The 20,928-nt window shown below is 44.8% G+C and overlaps 1 protein-coding gene across 1 annotated transcript; it reads right to left on the bottom strand.

The window, feature by feature from the left end:
- Nucleotides 1-338: 338 nt before the first annotated feature.
- On the bottom strand, nt 339-5,843 carry LOC106588812 (protein FAM8A1). The gene is made up of 5 exons (XM_014178256.3): nt 5,332-5,843; nt 4,740-4,860; nt 4,469-4,592; nt 1,439-1,578; nt 339-1,054 (listed from the first exon to the last, which is right to left on the bottom strand). Exons 1-5 carry the CDS (start codon nt 5,747-5,749, stop codon nt 910-912), a joined length of 948 nt encoding a protein of 315 aa, XP_014033731.1. The 5' UTR covers nt 5,750-5,843; the 3' UTR covers nt 339-909.
- Nucleotides 5,844-20,928: the final 15,085 nt, after the last annotated feature.

Raw genomic sequence — 20,928 nt, forward strand, 5'->3', positions numbered from 1 at the left:
TCATGCATTTAAGGTTAGCCTGTGTAAGGGATGAATTGTCAAATAGAATACCCTGAGTCATGGTTTGTGAGTCCAGACATAGCAGAGGTGTGCATTCCAACACACACACACACACACACACAAATCTATGCAGACACAACCAGCCAACCTCCTATTTGTGAGGAAAAGTCTGGAACGTCCAGATTCTGATCTGTGATTTGGGTCAGAATGACAACTGTCTGAGACTGGCTCTGGTGAAAAAAGAACTAGACAGTAGAATGCAAACCTGCTGCTGAAAATGTGGCCCAGAAAGACAGACAGCCTCAAGGCAAAATTCAGAGGAGTTCAGTAAAAAAAGACCCAAGTAACAGTTTTTAGTTCCATTTAGACAATGCGGAATGGCCACTGTGCAAACAACCCCGTCACATTTCACCTTTCATCTTGACCTGGAAAAAGCCCTTATCCATATACGAGTCAGTCTACAACTGCATATAAACATCACATACAACTTCTCTAACATTCCATTGAAATATTCAGCTTGTCTAGCTCTGTAGTAACTAGGGAATGGTTTAGTAACCACACTTTATGAATGAAGAAGATAAAACAACCATGATGTTCTGAGGCCTCCCCATGAGACTTGTTTATAACGTTGTACCAAACTCCAATCTGTCCTGAGTGGGTTTCAGTCTGAGCCGCATGTATCCATGGATAGACTGTAGGCCTAGTTCTGTATTACAGGCCTTCTGTTCAGTTCTAGAAGCCCACGGTCTGGGTTGTGTTCAATAGAGAGAAACGTTTTCATACTTAATGAAACAGGAAGGTACCTGAACATGTCCAATAAGAACACAGATTTACATTTTCTGTTCCAAAGTGTTATGCTACGGTGTTCCCTACTGAACAGGACCCTGTTCAGATCAACTACAGGGTATTTTATCTGGCCCCTCTGCGCTGCACCACGATGGTTCCAGCCACAACGTCATAGACAGTCCTGTTGTGTTGGAAGAAGAGGAGGATAATGAAGACGGGGAACAGGAAGGCAATGGAGAAGTTCTTGTTCAACGCCCGCACCGTGGAACTGGGAGGAGGGAGAAAGGGTTTGAAGTTACTTTTACAGTACTTGACAATAGATCATATTAATTACATAGCAATAACCTAAACATGCAATACCAGGTTAAGATCAGTGGGAAAAGTACCATAAAATGAATTGCAAAAAAAAAAAAAAAAAAAAACAAGGCTTAAATCCCCATTTTCAGAGGTATGCTTCACATCTTCATAGCATACTACATAGCTATTGACCTGACAAGTACTCAGGCTCCAGTGAGCAATTGTGTGTGTTTCATATTCAATGCTCACAGTCAAAGTTATCATGGTCACACATTTGCATACGGAAATGCAGTCATATTTTCATCTGTTTTTAACGGAACTAAACAGGATGTGTCACATGGAATCAGTGACTTACGCTGACAGGGTGACGTTAGATGCCGGTACCACCAGTACCCGGTTAGGTCGGACCAGGACTGAACTGTTACATGTCACGACCCGAAGACCAAGGAGGAACTTCCCTGGGGTGGCACCACCCGCACCCCAGATACAGATGATCTGAGAGGAGGAAGGTCAGAGTGACAGTGGAAATATACCATGTCAAATATTCTTCATAAAGATCAATGCTGATGCAATCCACACATATCACCATGAGTCATTATCTGAGGTAGGACATGAATCATGTGTTTTCCATTGTGAATACAGGGGTTTAGGTTGTCACTCATTCTCAATGCTTTGTAACTTTATGTATAACCAACATAACCAATCTTATGCTGGTGTAGGCAATTAAAAGTTCACATACGAGCCGTAAACGTCTCAGGTAGCTACACTGAGACTGCACGATTGTTCTCACTGGAAACTATAGCCTAATCTCAGACTGACATAAGATCAATACTCAAATACCCACCTCATATAAACAGACCAGCTCCCTGTTGACCAGAGATACTGTACCTCATATAAACAGACCAGCTCCCTGTTGACCAGAGATACTGTACCTCATAGAAACAGACCAGCTCCCTGTTGACCAGAGATACTGTACCTCATAGAAACAGACCAGCCCCCTGTTGACCAGAGATACTGTACCTCATAGAAACAGACCAGCTCCCTGTTGACCAGAGATACTGTACCTCATAGAAACAGACCAGCCCCCTGTTGACCAGAGATACTGTACCTCATAGAAACAGACCAGCTCCCTGTTGACCAGAGATACTGTACCTCATAGAAACAGACCAGCCCCCTGTTGACCAGAGATACTGTACCTCATATGAAATACACACCTCATATAATCAGACCAGCCCCCTGTTGACCAGAGATACTGTACCTCATATAAACAGACCAGCCCCCTGTTGACCAGAGATACTGTACCTCATAGAAATACACACCTCATAGAAACAGACCAGCCCCCTGTTGACCAGAGATACTGTACCTCATAGAAATACACACCTCATAGAAACAGACCAGCCCCCTGTTGACCAGAGATACTGTACGTCATATAAACAGACCAGCCCCCTGTTGACCAGAGATAGTGTACCTCATAAACAGACCAGCTCCCTGTTGACCAGAGATACTGTACCTCATATAAACAGACCAGCTCCCTGTTGACCAGAGATACTGTACCTCATAGAAATACACACCTCATATAAACAGACCAGCTCCCTGTTGACCAGAGATACTGTACCTCATAGAAACAGACCAGCTCCCTGTTGACCAGAGATACTGTACCTCATAGAAATACACACCTCATATAAATAGACCAGCTCCCTGTTGACCAGAGATACTGTACCTCATAGAAACAGACCAGCTCCCTGTTGACCAGAGATACTGTACCTCATAGAAACAGACCAGCCCCCTGTTGACCAGAGATACTGTACCTCATAGAAACAGACCAGCCCCCTGTTGACCAGAGATACTGTACCTCATATAAACAGACCAGCTCCCTGTTGACCAGAGATACTGTACCTCATAGAAACAGACCAGCTCCCTGTTGACCAGAGATACTGTACCTCATAGAAACAGACCAGCTCCCTGTTGACCAGAGATACTGTACCTCATATGAAATACACACCTCATATAAACAGACCAGCTCCCTGTTGACCAGAGATACTGTACCTCATATAAACAGACCAGCCCCCTGTTGACCAGAGATACTGTACCTCATAGAAACAGACCAGCCCCCTGTTGACCAGAGATACTGTACCTCATATGAAATACCCACCTCATATAAACAGACCAGCCCGCTGTTGACCAGAGATACTGTACCTCATAGAAACAGACCAGCCCCCTGTTGACCAGAGATACTGTACCTCATATGAAATACCCACCTCATATAAACAGACCAGCCCCCTGTTGACCAGAGATACTGTACCTCATATAAACAGACCAGCCCCCTGTTGACCAGAGATACTGTACCTCATAGAAACAGACCAGCCCCCTGTTGACCAGAGATACTGTACCTCATATGAAATACCCACCTCATATAAACAGACCAGCCCCCTGTTGACCAGAGATACTGTACCTCATATAGACTAGCCCCTTGTTGACCAGAGATACTGTACCTCATAGAAACAGACCAGCTCCCTGTTGACCAGAGATACTGTACCTCATATAAACAGACCAGCCCCCTGTTGACCAGAGATACTGTACCTCATAGAAACAGACCAGCCCCCTGTTGACCAGGGATACTGTACCTCATAGAAATACACACCTCATATAAACAGACCAGCCCCCTGTTTACCAGAGATACTGTACCTCATATGAAATACACACCTCATATAAACAGACCAGCTCCCTGTTGACCAGAGATACTGTACCTCATATAAACAGACCAGCCCCCTGTTGACCAGAGATACTGTACCTCATAGAAACAGACCAGCCCCCTGTTGACCAGAGATACTGTACCTCATAGAAATACCCACCTCATATAAACAGACCAGCCCCCTGTTGACCAGAGATACTGTACCTCATATAGACTAGCCCCTTGTTGACCAGAGATACTGTACCTCATAGAAACAGACCAGCTCCCTGTTGACCAGAGATACTGTACCTCATATAAACAGACCAGCCCCCTGTTGACCAGAGATACTGTACCTCATATAAACAGACCAGCCCCCTGTTGACCAGAGATACTGTACCTCATATAAACAGACCAGCTCCCTGTTGACCAGAGATACTGTACCTCATATAAACAGACCAGCCCCCTGTTGACCAGAGATACTGTACCTCATATGAAATACCCACCTCATAGAAACAGACCAGCTCCCTGTTGACCAGAGATACTGTACCTCATATAAACAGACCAGCTCCCTGTTGACCAGAGATACTGTACCTCATAGAAATACCCACCTCATATAAACAGACAAGCACCCTGTTGACCAGAGATACTGTACCTCATATAAACAGACCAGCCCCCTGTTGACCAGAGATACTGTACCTCATATGAAATACCCACCTCATAGAAACAGACCAGTACCCTGTAGACCAGAGCTACTGCCATCATCTTCTGCAGGTCCTCCATAGACGTGTTCTCATCTATCTCCTCAACTATGAAGTGGGTGACGAACTTAGTGATGTCCCTGTGGGGGAGAGTAGAGTGGAATACAGGAGAATAATCATAGCCTATTATGATGCCTAAAATAAATGTTCATTAATGTTATTTTCTTGTATTTTTCCCCCTCATTCAAGGGCATGGAAATGATAAAAGGCTACACTGATTGACTCACTTCATGCCACTAAGGTGCATAATCCACAGGATGATGGTTGCTTTGACGCAAAATAAAATAAAGAAGTCCACCGTCTCTGCTAGGAATCTGTGGAGGGGAGAAGGGATGGTGTATTCCCGACCTGAGGGGGAGAAGACAACTTCAGATATTGTACCCAGGTAGATTATGTTGAACTCATTTAGAAAGAATGTGAGCAGACCTACTTTAAACCCCTGACCAATCCATTTAACTTTGTTCAGCCAATTAAGTCAATGCATAGGTGACTTGCCATAGGTCAGGTGGGCTCAAGTGCTGACTTAAAATGTGTTCTATTCAAATCAACAAGGCCTCTGCAGATTGTAAAGATATGCATGAGTGGGTAGGTACACATCAGCTGTTTGCTCAAGAAGCTGCACATGTGATCCTGTACAAGCAACTAATTCTAGTAATGAACAAATAAAGGAACGTGTTGTCTTTGTTTGTTTGACCCGAGTAGGCCTAGATTTATTTCATTTAGTTCGTAGCTACGTGATGACACAAAACCGACCTGCTACACCCAGCGTCAGTCAGTGTAAGCCTATAGAGCGATTGTCATCATAGACTTGTAGTGTACCTGCTTGAGGTGCGTTTCCGTTCTGTTGTTGCACTGGCCTTGCATCATGAGGCAGTGTACCAGCTGTCATCTGCTGCCCTGTCTGAAAACCCGTAGTCGGGGGCGCAGGGAATGGAAAGGGGTACCCTATTCCCGGATAGTTGTACCCATATCGGGCATCTAAAGTTGGTTGTCCAGCGGGCCATGGAGTTCCAGTCGGCGCTTGATAGTTTCCAGCTACTGGAAAATTGCACGGAGGAAAAGGAAACGTAGTCAGGGTCATCCAGCTTTGCCAATTTGCATAGCCCCAGTAGTACTGCCACATCCATTCCTGCAACTTTGCGCAGTATTCAGTTGTGGCGTTGACATTTGTTTGCGCTTCTTGGCTCTCCTCGGAACGCGAACTCGGCCCATTCTCTGTAGTTCTGGCTGTGGCCATGGTTAAACCACTTCTAGATCTCACTTAAATCCCTAAACTCGTAAAACGTCTTTCCCCAGCAGCTAATCTGCTACAGTTATCCATCCTAGTTTACTCTAAGTTGGAAGGTTCCATGTTAGGTACAGAAAACAGGGATACCCGGAACAATGATTCCACAAATGTATGCAGTTTGCAAACGCATTAGAAGTAAGTTATATAAAATAGTTAATAATCGCGTTTTTCATTAAACTTTACATTCAATCTAAATAAATATATAATCTTATTATTGGTTAATTACACCAATTACCATCCGATGACACCCCTAGAACAATAGTGGTTTTGACCATGTACTCTGTTCCTGTCAGGTTAAAGGGACAGTCACAAAGGATTTCAGTAACGTTCAAACCAAATATGATGTAGTATTATTTCGAGGAACTCACTTCAAATCTAGATACCCAATTTATTCATTATTTGTGTCATTATTTATGTCAGTGAGAATATTGATTAGTTATTAGGTTATATCATTAGCCCATGAATAGACCTCAATTTTTAGGTTATATCATTAGGCTATGAGTAAATTTATTGCTTACTGTTTGCGATTTTAGGCTGGGTTTCTGTGTAGCACTTTGTGACATCGGCTGATATATAAAAAAAAAGCTTTATAAATACATTTGATTTGATTGATATACAGTACCAGTCAAAACTTTGGACACACCAACTCATTCAAGGGTTTTTCTTTATTTTTACTATTTTCTCCATTGCTGTTTGGGGTTTTAGGCTGGTTTTCTGTATAGCACTTTGTTACATCTCCTGATGTAAAAAAAAGCTTTATAAATATATATATATGTTTTTATTGATATACAGAAGCTGGTTGAGAGAATGCCAAGAGTTTGCAAAGCTGTCATCAAAGCAAAGGGTGGCTACTTTGAAGAATCTTAAATCTAAAATATGTTTTGATTTGTTTCACACTTTTTTGGTTACTACATGATTCCATATGTGTTATTTCATAGTTCTAATGTCTTCACTATTGTTCTACAATGTAGAAAATAGTAAAAATAAAGAAAAACCCTTGAATGAGTAGGTGTGTCCAAACTTTTGACTGGTACTGTACATATAATGTAACTTTCTCATGTCATGTGAATAGGCCTAGTCCTATAATGTTATTGATCAACAACAAACTAGTATTCCCAGTTAGAGAGAGCCAGCTTGAAGTCCTAAAACCTAGAAATGAGCTACATCTGGTGCTTTGTGTGCTATTTTTTATTACATAAATGCTTCAAAATTCACACAAAGTGACATTAGCTGATGAAGATTATCTCATAGAACAAAATCTGTAAGATCTCCTAAGCCTGTGTTTATTACAGACCTTATCTTTGATTTTTTTTTACATTTCCCTGTAGGCTTTGGCCAACGAGCCATAGCTGTTAGCCTCTGTTAGTGCCTACAAAAAGACGCCATTACTATTGCTCTCTAAATAGGCCTATACTGTACATGCAAGCATGGCAGACATACACCACAAGGGAGCAGTAGTGTTTTTCATACATTTGGTAAAACTTCCAACTTGCAGTTTTTAGAATTGAGCAGTTTTCCAACTGCTTTAGCTTCAGCCAATCTCTTGACATATTTCCATCTTTCAAAGTTAACCCATACTGTAACTATCAGACCAAGATAATTTACCGTCGATACCTAGGCCTATTTGTTCTGTAATTTATGTTTTTCTAAGATACATAATAGCATGAGATATAGAATTAGACGACATTCTAATAGCAATTACGCTACCACTAGGTATTGTTTTGGTATTTTGTAGGATCCCCATTAGCTGTTGCGAAAGATGATATAATACAGAACATTAACCCATAAAGATCTAAGCCCCATCTAAACCCGGTGATGGGGGCGTTCTACTATGCTATATGGAATTGTTATAAGGTCATACCAAGGACAATTTAGCTATTCGATTTTGCATTTTAAGACCCCTTGAAGTATCCCAGAAATATATAGAAAAATTATTAGATGAAAAAAGATTGTGGGCCTTACTGCTATTAGCCCATACAAATGTATTGAATAAGAGATTAACTACATGGAACAACAGATAGCCAGCCCCCCCTAAATATCAAAATGAACTTTGTTCTGAAGTGTCTGTCCTGTATCTGAGAGATATAAGATCAGGAAACATGTGTACTTTTTTGGGGGCATATATTTAACCCCTGATTTTTGGAACTAAACAGTCTCCATATACCTTACAGTCAGGTGCGTCGTAGAAAGTGGACCAAAGTGCAGCGGGTATCATGCTCATCTTCTTTTATTTATATAAGTGAACACATAAACAAACTAAATCGACGTCAGCTAACAGTTCCGTAATGACACAAGGACTCTATATATATATATATATATATATATATATATATATATATATATATATATATATATATATATAAATAAAGACTATATATTTTTTTTAAATTAAAAAATAACTACCCACAAACACAAGAGAAAATAAACCCACTTAAATATGGCCTCTAATTAGAAGCAACGACAACCAGCTGCTTCTAATTGGAGGTCGTTCCCAAAACTAACATAGAAATAGAAAAACTAGAAAACCCACATAGATATAGAAAACATAGAACATACACCAAAAACCCCAAAACAAACACCCCGTGCCACACCCTGACCAAACTACAATAACAAATAACCCATTTTACTGGTCAGGACGTGACACTTACAGTGCCTTTGGAAAGTATTCAGACCCCTTCACTTTTTCCACATTTTGTTACATTACAGCCTTACTCTAAAATTGATTACATTTTTCCTCATCAATCTACACACAATACCCCATGATGACAATGCAAAAACAGGTTTAGAAATTTTTGCTAATTTATTAAAAAGAAAACTTAAATATCACATTTACAGAAGTATTCAGACCATTTACTCAGTACTTTGTTGAAGCACCTTTGGCAGCGATTACAGCATTGAGTATTCTTGGGTATGAAGTTACAAGCTTGGCACACGTGTATTTGGGGAGTTTCTTCTATTTTTCTCTGCAGATCCTCTCAAGATCTGTCAGGTTGGATGGGGAGAGTTGCTGCACAGCTATTTTCAGGTCTCTCCAGAGTCTCTTTGCCTTGATCTTGATTAGTCTCCCAGTCCCTGCCGATGAAAAACATCCCCACAGCATGATGCTGCCAGCACCATGCTTCACTGTAGGGATGGTGCCAGGTTTCCTCATGGTCTGAGAGTCTTTGGGTGCCTTATGGCAAACTCCAAGCGGGCTGTCGTGTGCCTTTTACTGAGGAATGGCTTCCGTCTGGCTACTCTGCCATAAAGTACTGATTGGTGGAGTGCTGCAGAGATGGTTGTCCTTCTGGAAGGTTCTTGGTCACCTCCCTTCTCCCCCGATGGCTCAGTTTGGCCAGGCAGACAGCTCTAGGATGAATCTTGGTGGTTCCAAACTTCTTCCATTGAAGAATGATGGAGGCCTCTATGTTCTTGGGGACCTTCAATGCTGCAGACATTTTTTCGTACCCTTCCCCGGATCTATGCCTCGACGCAATCCTGTCTCGGAGCTCTACGGACAATTCCTTTGACCTCATGGCTTGTTTTTTGCTCTGACATGCACTGTCAACTGAGGGACCTTATATAATGTAGACAGGTGTGTGCCTTTCCAAATCATGTCCAATCAAGTTGTAGAAACATCTCAAGGATGATCAATGGAAACAGGATGCACCTGAGATCAATTTCGAGTCTCATAGCAAAGGGTCTGAATACTTATGTAAATAAGGTATTTTAGTTTTTTAGTTTGAATACATTTTTCATTTTTCATTAAAAAAACTGTTTTTGCTTTGTCATTATGGGGTATTGCGTGTAGATTGATGTTCTAGGGCCCTGCTCTGTTCTAGTGCCCTTCTCTGTTCTGGTGCTCTGCTCTGTTCTAGTGCTCTGCTCTGTTCTAGTGCTCTGCTCTGTTCTAGTGCTCTTCTCTGTTCTAGTGCCCTGCTCTGTTCTAGTGCCCTTCTCTGTTCTGGTGCTCTGCTCTGTTCTAGTGCCCTTCTCTGTTCTAGTGCTCTTCTCTGTTCTAGTGCTCTGCTCTGTTCTAGTGCTCTGCTCTGTTCTAGTGCTCTTCTCTGTTCTAGTGCCCTGCTCTGTTCTAGTGCTCTGCTCTGTTCTAGTGCTCTTCTCTGTTCTAGTGCCCTGCTCTGTTCTAGTGCTCTGCTCTGTTCTAGTGCTCTTCTCTGTTCTGGTGCTCTGCTCTGTTCTAGTGCCCTGCTCTGTTCTAGTGCCCTGCTCTGTTCTAGTGCCCTTCTCTGTTCTAGTGCCCTGCTCTGTTCTAGTGCTCTTCTCTGTTCTAGTGCCCTGCTCTGTTCTAGTGCTCTGCTATGTTCTAGTGTTCTGCTCTGTTCTAGTGCTCTGCTCTGTTCTAGTGCTCTTCTCTGTTCTAGTGCTCTTCTCTGTTCTAGTGCTCTGCTATGTTCTAGTGCTCTGCTCTGTTCTAGTGCTCTTCTCTGTTCTAGTGCCCTGCTCTGTTCTAGTGCCCTGCTCTGTTCTAGTGCTCTGCTCTGTTCTAGTGCCCTGCTCTGTTCTAGTGCTCTTCTCTGTTCTAGTGCTCTTCTCTGTTCTAGTGCCCTGCTCTGTTCTAGTGCTCTGCTCTGTTCTAGTGCTCTTCTCTGTTCTGGTGCTCTGCTCTGTTCTAGTGCCCTGCTCTGTTCTAGTGCCCTGCTCTGTTCTAGTGCCCTTCTCTGTTCTAGTGCCCTGCTCTGTTCTAGTGCTCTTCTCTGTTCTAGTGCCCTGCTCTGTTCTAGTGCCCTGCTCTGTTCTAGTGCTCTGCTCTGTTCTAGTGCTCTTCTCTGTTCTGGTGCTCTGCTCTGTTCTAGTGCCCTGCTCTGTTCTAGTGCCCTGCTCTGTTCTAGTGCCCTTCTCTGTTCTAGTGCCCTGCTCTGTTCTAGTGCTCTTCTCTGTTCTAGTGCCCTGCTCTGTTCTAGTGCTCTGCTATGTTCTAGTGTTCTGCTCTGTTCTAGTGCTCTGCTCTGTTCTAGTGCCCTGCTCTGTTCTAGTGCTCTTCTCTGTTCTAGTGCCCTGCTCTGTTCTAGTGCTCTTCTCTGTTCTAGTGCCCTTCTCTGTTCTAGTGCTCTTCTCTGTTCTAGTGCCCTGCTCTGTTCTAGTGCTCTTCTCTGTTCTAGTGCTCTTCTCTGTTCTAGTGCCCTGCTCTGTTCTAGTGCTCTTCTCTGTTCTAGTGCTCTTCTCTGTTCTAGTGTTCTTCTCTGTTCTAGTGCTCTGCTCTGTTCTAGTGCTCGTCTCTGTTCTAGTGCCCTGCTCTGTTCTAGTGCCCTGCTCTGTTCTAGTGCCCTGCTCTGTTCTGTTTTAGTGCTCTTCTCTGTTCTAGTGCTCTGTTCTGTTCTAGTGCTCTTCTCTGTTTTAGTGCTCTTCTCTGTTCTAGTGGGGTGGCAGGGTAGCCTAGTGGTTAGAGTGTTGGACTAGTAACCGAAAGGTTGCAAGTTTGAATCCCTGAGCTGACAAGGTATAAATCTGTCATTCTGCCCCTGAACAAGGCAGTTCACCCACAGTTCACCCACTGTCATTGAAAATAAGAATTTGTTCTTAACTGACTTGCCTAGTTAAATAAAGGTAAAATAGTGCTCTGCTTTGTTCTAGTGCCACTCATATCAGCAGCTCCAATCAGACAGAGCAGGGGCCATAAGGGCCAACAGAATCTGTTCTGGAAACGGCTTGAATCTGTTACCCTGGATGCCCGCGATGGGGTGGTCAGCTGTTGAAAAGCTGTGCTAGTCTATTTTTCTCTCTTTTCCTCTCTCTGTCTTATCTCACTCTCTTCCCCATCTCTCTCCCCCTCCCTCTCTCTCTCCCCGTCCCCCCTTAACGTGTCTCCCCCCCCCCCCCCCGGCCTCTCTCTCCCTGTCCCCCCTTACCCTCTCTCTCTCTGTCCCCCCTTACCCTCTCTCTCTGTGTCCCCCCTTACCCTCTCTCTCTGTCCCCCCTTACCCTCTCTCTCTATCTCTCTCTGTATCTCTTTCTCTCTGTATCTCTTTCTCTCTCTTCTATCCAGGAGGGGTGTATTTGCTGACTGGACTGCACCAGGCTGGGTAGGCAGGTCTGGGGTTGTGAGTAAGGTCTGGCTGGCCTTAATGACTGTGCTGGCTGGCTGAATGGAGCCAGTCAGGCGGACAGAGATTGGACGGCCATGAGGTTGATCCCCACTGACAGACCCATAGGGTGACTGGTCCAAAAATAATCCGCCGTAAATAAAAGCCTAGTCCCGCAAACGCTGACCTCCATGGAACCCACCAACATGGGGGATTACAGATTGGGTTGGGTTTAGTAGGTGTGTGTGTGTGTGTGTGTGTGTGTGTGTGTGTGTGTGTGTGGTGTGTGTGTGTGTGTGTGTGTGTGTGTGTGTGTGTGTGTGTGTGTGTGTGTGTGTGTGTGTGTGTGTGTGTGTGTGTGTGTGTCTCAATGTGTCGATGTGTGTATGCGGGTGTTTGTGTGGTTGAATAGTCTAGCTTCAGCTGTATCTGTCACTGATTTTATCATACAGTGAACGGGGATACCTAGTCAGTTGCACAATTGAATGCATTCAAACAAAATGTGCCTTCCACATTTAACCCAACCCCTCTGAATCAGTGAGCACTCACTACTACGACTGCAACTGTATGTAGCCTGTCATGTGTGTCTTACACACCTATGAAGCACTTTAAAGGCAAAGTGGTTTACTGACCAGACAGACATTATAGAGGCCCTGAGGGTCTAAGCCCTTTCCCTTTAATGTCACGATTCCTAGACAGGAGCAGGTTCTACAAGTATGTGCCTGTCAAAACATATCACTAGAGTGCAGGATGTGCATGTGTTTGTACGTGTGTGTACGTCTGTCCGTTCGTCTGCGTGTATGCGCGTCAGTTTGTGTGTGTATGTATGTGTGTGTAAACTTTTCCGCTTGTTGTGTCAACATACGTAGGCTGTGCAGTGACCTGACAGACTGATGTGACAGACAGCATCATCTGTCCTGGTGTGACCTCACTGCATCAACATCGTAAATGGCTGACAGGTGACCTTTTGTCCCATATAAGGGGAGAGGAAAATGCTATGGGTGCCAAATGGTTCCCATGATGTCATTTACAAAAAAGCTGTGCAACACATTCAGCAGAAAATAGGAGACAAAGGTTTGTGACACATGGGTTTGATCCTAGACACATGGCGGAGACCAGGCAGCGAAGAGTCATCTCCAGGTCTGGCCGTTGGACTGGGGGTGGAATCCGGAGGACAGGCTGGCCGACGACCCAATGAGCGTGCAGAACGCCTCCCAGAACTGGGACGAGAACTGAAGACCCCGGTCGGAGACCATGTCCACTGGGAGTCCATGGATCCGGAAGATGTGCTGCACCATGATCTGGGCCGTTTCTTTGGCAGAGGGTAGTTTGGGGAGAGGAATGAAGTTGGCAACTTTGGAAAACCGGTCCACTACTGTCAGGATGGCGGTGTTGCCATCAGACAGGGGGAGACCCGTGACAAAGTCCAGGGATATGTGAGACCAGGGACGGTGAGGAACAGGCAGAAGTTGAAGGAGACCAGCCGTAGCTTGCCAGGGAGTCTTGTTCTGCGCACACATCGTGCAAGCGGCGATGAACGTGGAGACGTCAGGAACCAAGGTAGGCCACCAAAAGCGTTGTCACACAAAGGCCAGGGTCCGACGGGAGCCTGAGTTAGGCAAGCTTGGAGGAGTCGGCCCACTCCAGGACCAAGGAGCGGACAGTGTCAGGAACAAACATCCGGTTATCTGGGCCCCCCCTCCCATTCTGCCAGCCTTGACCACGAACCTGTCTGCCACTCTGTACCTCCTGGACTCTGATCTGGTTTTGACCTTTTTGCCTGTCCACGACCATTCTCTTGCCTACCCCTTTGGATTAATAAACATTGTAAGACTCCAACCATCTGTCTCCTGTGTCTCACCTTGTGCCTTGATAGTACGAACTGGTCATGACAGACCCAGCAGACTTGGACCGGCTCCACCAAGCTGTCTCCCTGCAGGGAGCCACCATTGGGAGACATCAGGAGTTGCTACAGGGCCTTTTGGAAGGGCTCAGTTCCTTGACTGAACACCATGACCATGAGTTACAGTGGGGGAAAAAAGTATTTAGTCAGCCACCAATTGTGCAAGTTCTCTCACTTAAAAAGATGAGAGAGGCCTGTAATTGTCATCATAGGTACACGTCAACAATGACAGACAAAATGAGAAAAAAAATCCAGAAAATCACATTGTAGGATTTTTTATGAATTTATTTGCAAATTATGGTGGAAAATAAGTATTTGGTCACCTACAAACAAGCAAGATTTCTGGCTCTCACATCCTCTGTCCTCCACTTGTTACCTTACGTCAAAACTCCCATAGTGTGGCAGACTACGCAGTGGACTTTCGTACATTGGCCACCGAAAGTGCCTGGAATCCGGAGTCTCTTTTCGATACTTTTCTGCTGCTCGGGAACTGCGGGTGGACCTTGACTCTCTTATCGCCTTAACCATTAAAATGTATGGACCCTAAAGGAACACAAGAGTGAGAGGAGGTCTGGTCTCGGGCACACTCGTGACCCCAATATGGCACGTTTACCTCTTATGGAATCCGGAAGTTTCAGAAGGCAGCTCTTCTGAGAGGAGTCGAAGTCAACCGAGCTCTCTTGTGAATCTACGGCAGGTGAGTTGGATACTCCTGAGCCTATACAGTTGGGAAGAACTAGGCTATCATTTTGGGGACGGCCGCTCTATAGGGGAAGTCACCCATAGTACTGTGCCCGTTTAATTACAGGTTTCTGGTAACCACAGAAAGACCATACAGTTCCTCCTCATTACATCTCCCCATGTTTCGGTTGTGTTGGGATTTTCCTGGCTACAAAAACACAATCCTGTGATTGACTGGACCACAAGCTCCATCTTGGGTTGGAGTCCTTTTTGCCGTTCAAACTGCCTTCAAGCAGCACAGCCTTCCCCAAGTCGTCCTCCTCAGGATGTTAGCAAGACTGTGGATGTCTCTGCTATTCCTACTGAATACCATGACCTCCTGGAAGTGTTCAGTAAGGCACGTGCTACTTCCCTTCCCCCGCACCGTCCTTACGATTGTGCCATTGACCTTCTCCCAGGCACTACCCCTATCTCTCCTCTCCGCTACGTTTGAATCTCTCCAGGGGGCTATCATGTTTTCCAAGTTGGACATTCGGAATGCCTACCACCTGGTTCGGATACGCGAGGGGGATGAGTGGAAGACAGCCTTCATCCCAGCCAGTGGACATTATGTGTACCAGGTCATGCCATTTGGACTCACCAACGCTGTAACGGCTGTCGTCGGGAATAGAGGACCAAAACGCAGCAGGAATGTGGATGCTCATCTTGATATTTATTTTAAATAAAGAGAACACCAAAACAACAAAACGAAGAACACACGAACAACAAAACAGTATTGTCAGGCTCACAGAGGCAAAACAAGAAACAATCTCCCACAACACTACACCAAACAATTACCCATATATAGGACTCTCAATCAGAGGCAACGAGAAAGCACCTGCCTCCAATTGAGAGTCCAACCCCCCATTAACCTACACATAGAAATACCACAAACCAGAAAGAACATAGAAATACAAAACATAGAACATAAACCAAAACCCGGAAATAATAAATCTAACACCCTACTACATAAACCATCACCCCGAAACACATAAACAAAATACCCTCTGCCATGTCCTGACCAAACTACAATAGCAATAATCCCTAAACTGGTCAGGACGTGACAAACGCTGCTGTCTTCCAGGCTTTGGTCAATGATGTGCTTCGGGACATGCTAAACCGGTTTGTTCGTCTACCTGGACGACATCCTGTTTTTTTTCCCGATCTGCACAAGAACATGTACTCCATGTCAGACAGGTCCTTCAGCGCCTCCTGGAGAACCAATTGTTTGTGAAAGCCGAGAAGTGTGAGTTCCACCGATCTACTAACACCTTTCTGGGATATGTCATTGCTGAGGGCAATGTTCAGATGGATCCTGGAAAGGTGAAAGCAGTGGTGGATTGGCCTCGACCATCATCCAGGGTGCAGTTGCAACGGTTTCTTGGGTTTGCAAACTTCTACCGCCGTTTCATTCGGGATTACAGCACCCTGGCGGCCCCCCTCTCGGCACTCACCTCCCCCAAGGTACCGTTCAAATGGTCTCCAGCTGTCAACAAAGCCTTTGTGGACCTGAAGCATCGGTTCACAACAGCACCCATCCTCATCCATTCGGACCCCTCGCGTCAATTTGTGGTGGAAGTGGATGCTTCCGATGTTGGAGTGGGGGCCATCCTGTCCCAGAGATCTGCCCAAGACCAGAAGCTTCATCCCTGTGCCTTCCGGTCCCATCATCTCAATCCTGCTGAGAGGAACTACGATGTTGGCAACCGAGAACTCCTGGCGGTGAAGATGGCGTTGGAGGAGTGGAGGCACTGGCTGGAAGGAGCAGAATAGCTATTCCTGGTCTGGACCAACCATAAACACTTGGAATATCTCCGTTCAGCCAAGCGCCTCAACTCAAGGCAGGCCCGGTGGGCCCTCCTGTTTCCCAGATTCAACTTTACCATTTCATACCGTCCTGGGTCTAAAAATGTGAAGCCTGATGCTCTCTCCCGCCTATACAGTTCCTCTGCCACACTCTTCGACTTCTGAAACCATTCTCCCTACCTCATGCCTTTCTGCCACTGTGGATTGGGGTACTGAGAACCTGGTTCGAGGCACAAGGCTCCCAACCTGGACCTGAAGGGGGCCTGGCTAACCGGCTGTTTGTCCCTAACCCAGTCCGATCCCGGGTCCTGGAATGGTCTCATTCCTCCAGGCTGACCTGTCATCCAGGGTCCCGTCGTACACTAGCCTTCCATTGGCAACATTTCTGGTGGCCCACAATGGTCCCTGACGTCTCTGCCTTCGTCACCGCATGCACTGTGTGTGTTCAAAACAAGACTCCACGGCAAGCTCCTTCTGGCCTCCTGCAGCCACTACCGGTTCCTCATCGTCCCTGGTCTCATATATCTCTGGACTTTGTCACTGGACTCACTCCGTCTGATCGCAACATTGTCATTCTAACGGTAGTCGACCGGTTCTCCAAGGCCGCCCATTTCATCCCTCTCCTCAAACTACCTTCTGCCAAGGAGACGGCCCAGCTTATGGAGCAGCATATGACCTCCCTGTAGACATGGTCTCCGATCGGCGTTCTCGTGTCACTTCTGGAAGGCATTCTGCACCCTTATTGGGTTGTCAGCCAGCCTGTCATCCGGATTCCATCCCCAAACTAACGGTCAGTTGGAGCGAGCCAACCAAGACCTGGAGTCAAAAGGAGTAGACCAAGGTGCAGCGTGGTAAGTGCTCATATTTCTTTATTGTAACTCAGATCACTAAATCAAATTAATAAACAACGAAAAACGAACGTCACGTTCTGCAGGCTTACTGAGCTGTACAAAAACAAGATCCCACCCCGAAGGAAGGAAAAAGGGCTGCCTAATATGATTCCCAATCAGAGACGACGATAGACAGCTGCCTCTGATTGGAAACCATACGAGGCCAATCAAAGGGGAAAAAAACAACATAGAAATATAACACATAGAATGCCCACCCCACAAAACAATTGGTAACACACTATGCCGTGAAGGACTGAAATCCTGCAGCGCCCGCAAGGTCCCCCTGCTCAAGAATACATATACATGCCCGTCTGAAGTTTGCCAATGAACATCTGAATGATTCAGAGGACAACTGGTGAAAGTGTTGTTGTCAGATGAGACCAAAATGGAGCTCTTTGGCATCAACTCAACTCGCCGTGTTTGGAGGAGGAGGAATGCTGCCTATGACCCCAAGAACACCAACTCCACCGTCAAACATGGAGGTGGAAACATTATGCTTTGGGGGTGTTTTTCTGCTAAGGGGACAAGACAAATTCACCCCATCATTTGACGGGGCCATGTACTGTCAAATCTTGGGTGAGAACCTCCTTCCCTCAGCCAAGGCATTGAAAATGGGTCATGAATGGGTATTCCAGCATGACAATAACCCAAAACACACGGCCAAGGCAACAAAGGAGTGGCTCAAGAAGAAGCACATTAAGGTCCTGGAGTGGCCTAGCCAGATCAAATACTTTTTTCCCCCACTGTAGTACATTTTTGGATATACCATGTAAACACTGTTGTTCTAAATCTAAAGCTCTTTGGTGTTTCATAGGCTTATATCTACATTTCAATACAATGTTCTACAGTGAAAGTAATCTGCTGAGAGGGGTAACAAGTACACTGTAAACACCAATGCAATGTAGAAACAGTAAATATTTATTAGGCCAAACATTACTGTTGTATACAGTAGCATACAACAAAACCATAAACATATGTAAACCAAAAGTATATTCTTTAGAATACAGTAAAGAACACAATTGTGTGTGTGTGGGGTCCCGGGGGGAGTCCAGGAATTGGTAGGGGGGGGGGGGCAGTCACCAGTGCTAAGCTACGTTTCATCTCTTCTCCTGGCTGGGTCTGGCCACAATACTTCGTCCACATCACAAGATACGTTTTCTCTTGCCAAACATCGAGGAAAGTATCTCCTAGCATGGCGTATCCAACCATGGACAGAGGCAACCTCTATGTCCCCACATGCGTCCTCCATTGCCTGGAGAAGCGGCATGCGGGCATAGGGTTGGCGATCATACACTTTTCAGCGCCAGGCTGAGAAGAATTCCTCTATGGGATTTAGAAAAGGTGAATATGGGGGTAGGTACAAAACTACAAATTGTGGATGGGTGGCAAACCAGTTTTGGACCAGAACAGCCCGGTGAAAACTAACATTGTCCCATAAAACCACAAATCTAGCAGGCTCCTGATCTGGATCAGGGACAAGCATTGTGTAAATTGCATCCAGAAAAGTGAACATATGGCCGGTGTTGTACGGACCCAGTGTGGCATTGTGATGGAGGACCCCGTTTTGAGTGATGGCAGCACACATAGTTATATTACCCCCACACTGTCCAGGGACATTGGTAATTGCCCTCTGTCCTATTGTGTGTGTGACCTGGTGAATAAGTGTAGCATTTTGATTGGTTGTGTTTGGGAAAGGAAAGCAAGTCACTTCCTGTTAGATTTTTGTGTTTTAGGTAGAGAATTGTGTGTAGTGTTTTGAAAAAAGTGTTTTATGCAATTGACAACTGAGTCAAAGGCTGAGAAATAGCTTATGGTTTTGGATAATTGGTGTGTAGTTTTGTACTTTGAGTGAGAGGTTTCAAAAATTGTGTGACATGAAAAGATTTTGTGTGTAAGCAGTTGGAAAAAACTGTAACGGGGTGGCACCAGTGCAATAGCAGCTGGGTCTGGTCTACTTAGTTCATTGACTTACATTGAACCAGAAAAGAACTGTGAGTGGAGTGTCGCGCTTCCTCTTCCATCTCTGGTAGTACTTAATGGTAGGGCATGGAGTTGTTCCTGAACACGTCATCTGATCAGGAAAAACTCTGGTCCCATGTAGCACAATTTCTACCAGAAGTGTACTTACAGGACCTAGAGTTTTTCCTTGTGGTAAGGGTCAGGGTAAACTCCTGGCCCTCCTCTTGGGCAACATACCTTTGGACCTTTGAACAAGCCAAATATTTCCTGAGGGATTTGTAGCTTGCCTTATATATTTCACAGACATAGCCCAATTAGCCGAATTATATCTGCTTTCTTCAAACTCACGGACAGGAACACACACGTCTGGAGACTACAAAGCACTGCAAAGGAGCATACCTGGGTTCAAAAAAGATTTGAAATTGGCTCTAGCCTGCCTGGAGTTGCCATATGGGCGGGGTTTTGAAATACTATTTGAACCCAGATCTGCAAATTAGCATCTGTCCCACCTCCACCACCTCCTCTTCCCCCTTCTTTTTTAATGAGAGCAAAATCTCTGACTTTCAGCTCAGTGTGAAGCATTTTTGTCCTCTGAGTCACATGGCTGACTCTCCCTTTTCTGGATCAAAAGTCCTCATGAGAAAAAAAGCCAAAGACATATGACCCACTGAGGGTGTTTGCTTGCTTTACGTGCAGCTGTGTAGCGTCAGTGGAAAGGGAGCCTATTATGAGTGTGTGTGTGTTATTTCAGTAAAGGCGTAGTTGGCTTTTTACAGTCCAGAGAGAGAGAGAAAGGGAACTATAGCTTTGTTTGTGTGTGTGTGTGTGTGTGTGTGTGTGTGTGTGTGTGTGTGTGTGTGTGTGTGTGTGTGTGTGTGTGTGTGTGTGTGTGTGTGTGTGTGTGTGTGTGTGTGTGTGTGTGTGTGTGTGTGTGTGTGTTTGTGTTCATCCAGTTATGTGTGCAGTAGGATCTATAAAAACAACTCGTAAACAGTAAAACACTACTAAATGATTTTGTATATCCCTGGCTGTCACTACATTGGTTATTTGTCTTCATGCAGTTGCATGCCATGTTAAATGATTTGAGCATTGGAAACCTCTATATAAATTCTATAAATTATCACTGTAGGTTGAGGTGAACAACAAGAGAATAGAACAATAATGAAGGAACTAACAGCCAACAACCCAGCTAACAATTGTAGGGAGAGAGAACGTTTTTGTAATGTTACTCGTAATGTTCCCCTAATGTTTGAGTGTCCAGTTTTCCGAAGGTTAGGAGAAAATTCCATCAACATCCCACCAAACATACACGGAACATGGTTGCCATGTTCTCAGAATAAAATATAGTAATGTTCTAGACACGTTTCATGAGAACAGTTATGTGTCCAAAAAAAGATTCATTACACATCACGTTACCAAGACAATTAAGGCCCTGATTTGTGAACCAGTGATAGCTCTTTGTCTGTGTGCAGGATTAGGGATACTCATGTGCTTTTAACTTACATGATTACATTGCACAGGTCCATTTATACAGTAACATCCACACAACCTCTTGGTTGACAGTACGCCAAAATTCCTGCTGCGCCGCCATGTTCGTGTCAGGTATCAGATAGTCCAACCATTCTCATCATTGATTTGATGTACTTATTTCAAAAACTGAAGGGCCTTCTGTATAAATGTCTAATTTTGGCGAGGCATATTAACCTGTTTAATTATACTCCTCAATAAAAGTGTTTCTTCAGTGTACTTTCAATAGACCTGAGATTTACTTCATAGTCAATTCACCCTATTGCTTACACCTATCAAGTTGTTTCAGATCTATACAAGTGC

Source organism: Salmo salar, chromosome 27 (assembly GCF_965601325.2).
Source record: "Salmo salar chromosome 27, fSalSal1, whole genome shotgun sequence".
Lineage (NCBI taxonomy): Eukaryota > Metazoa > Chordata > Actinopteri > Salmoniformes > Salmonidae > Salmo > Salmo salar.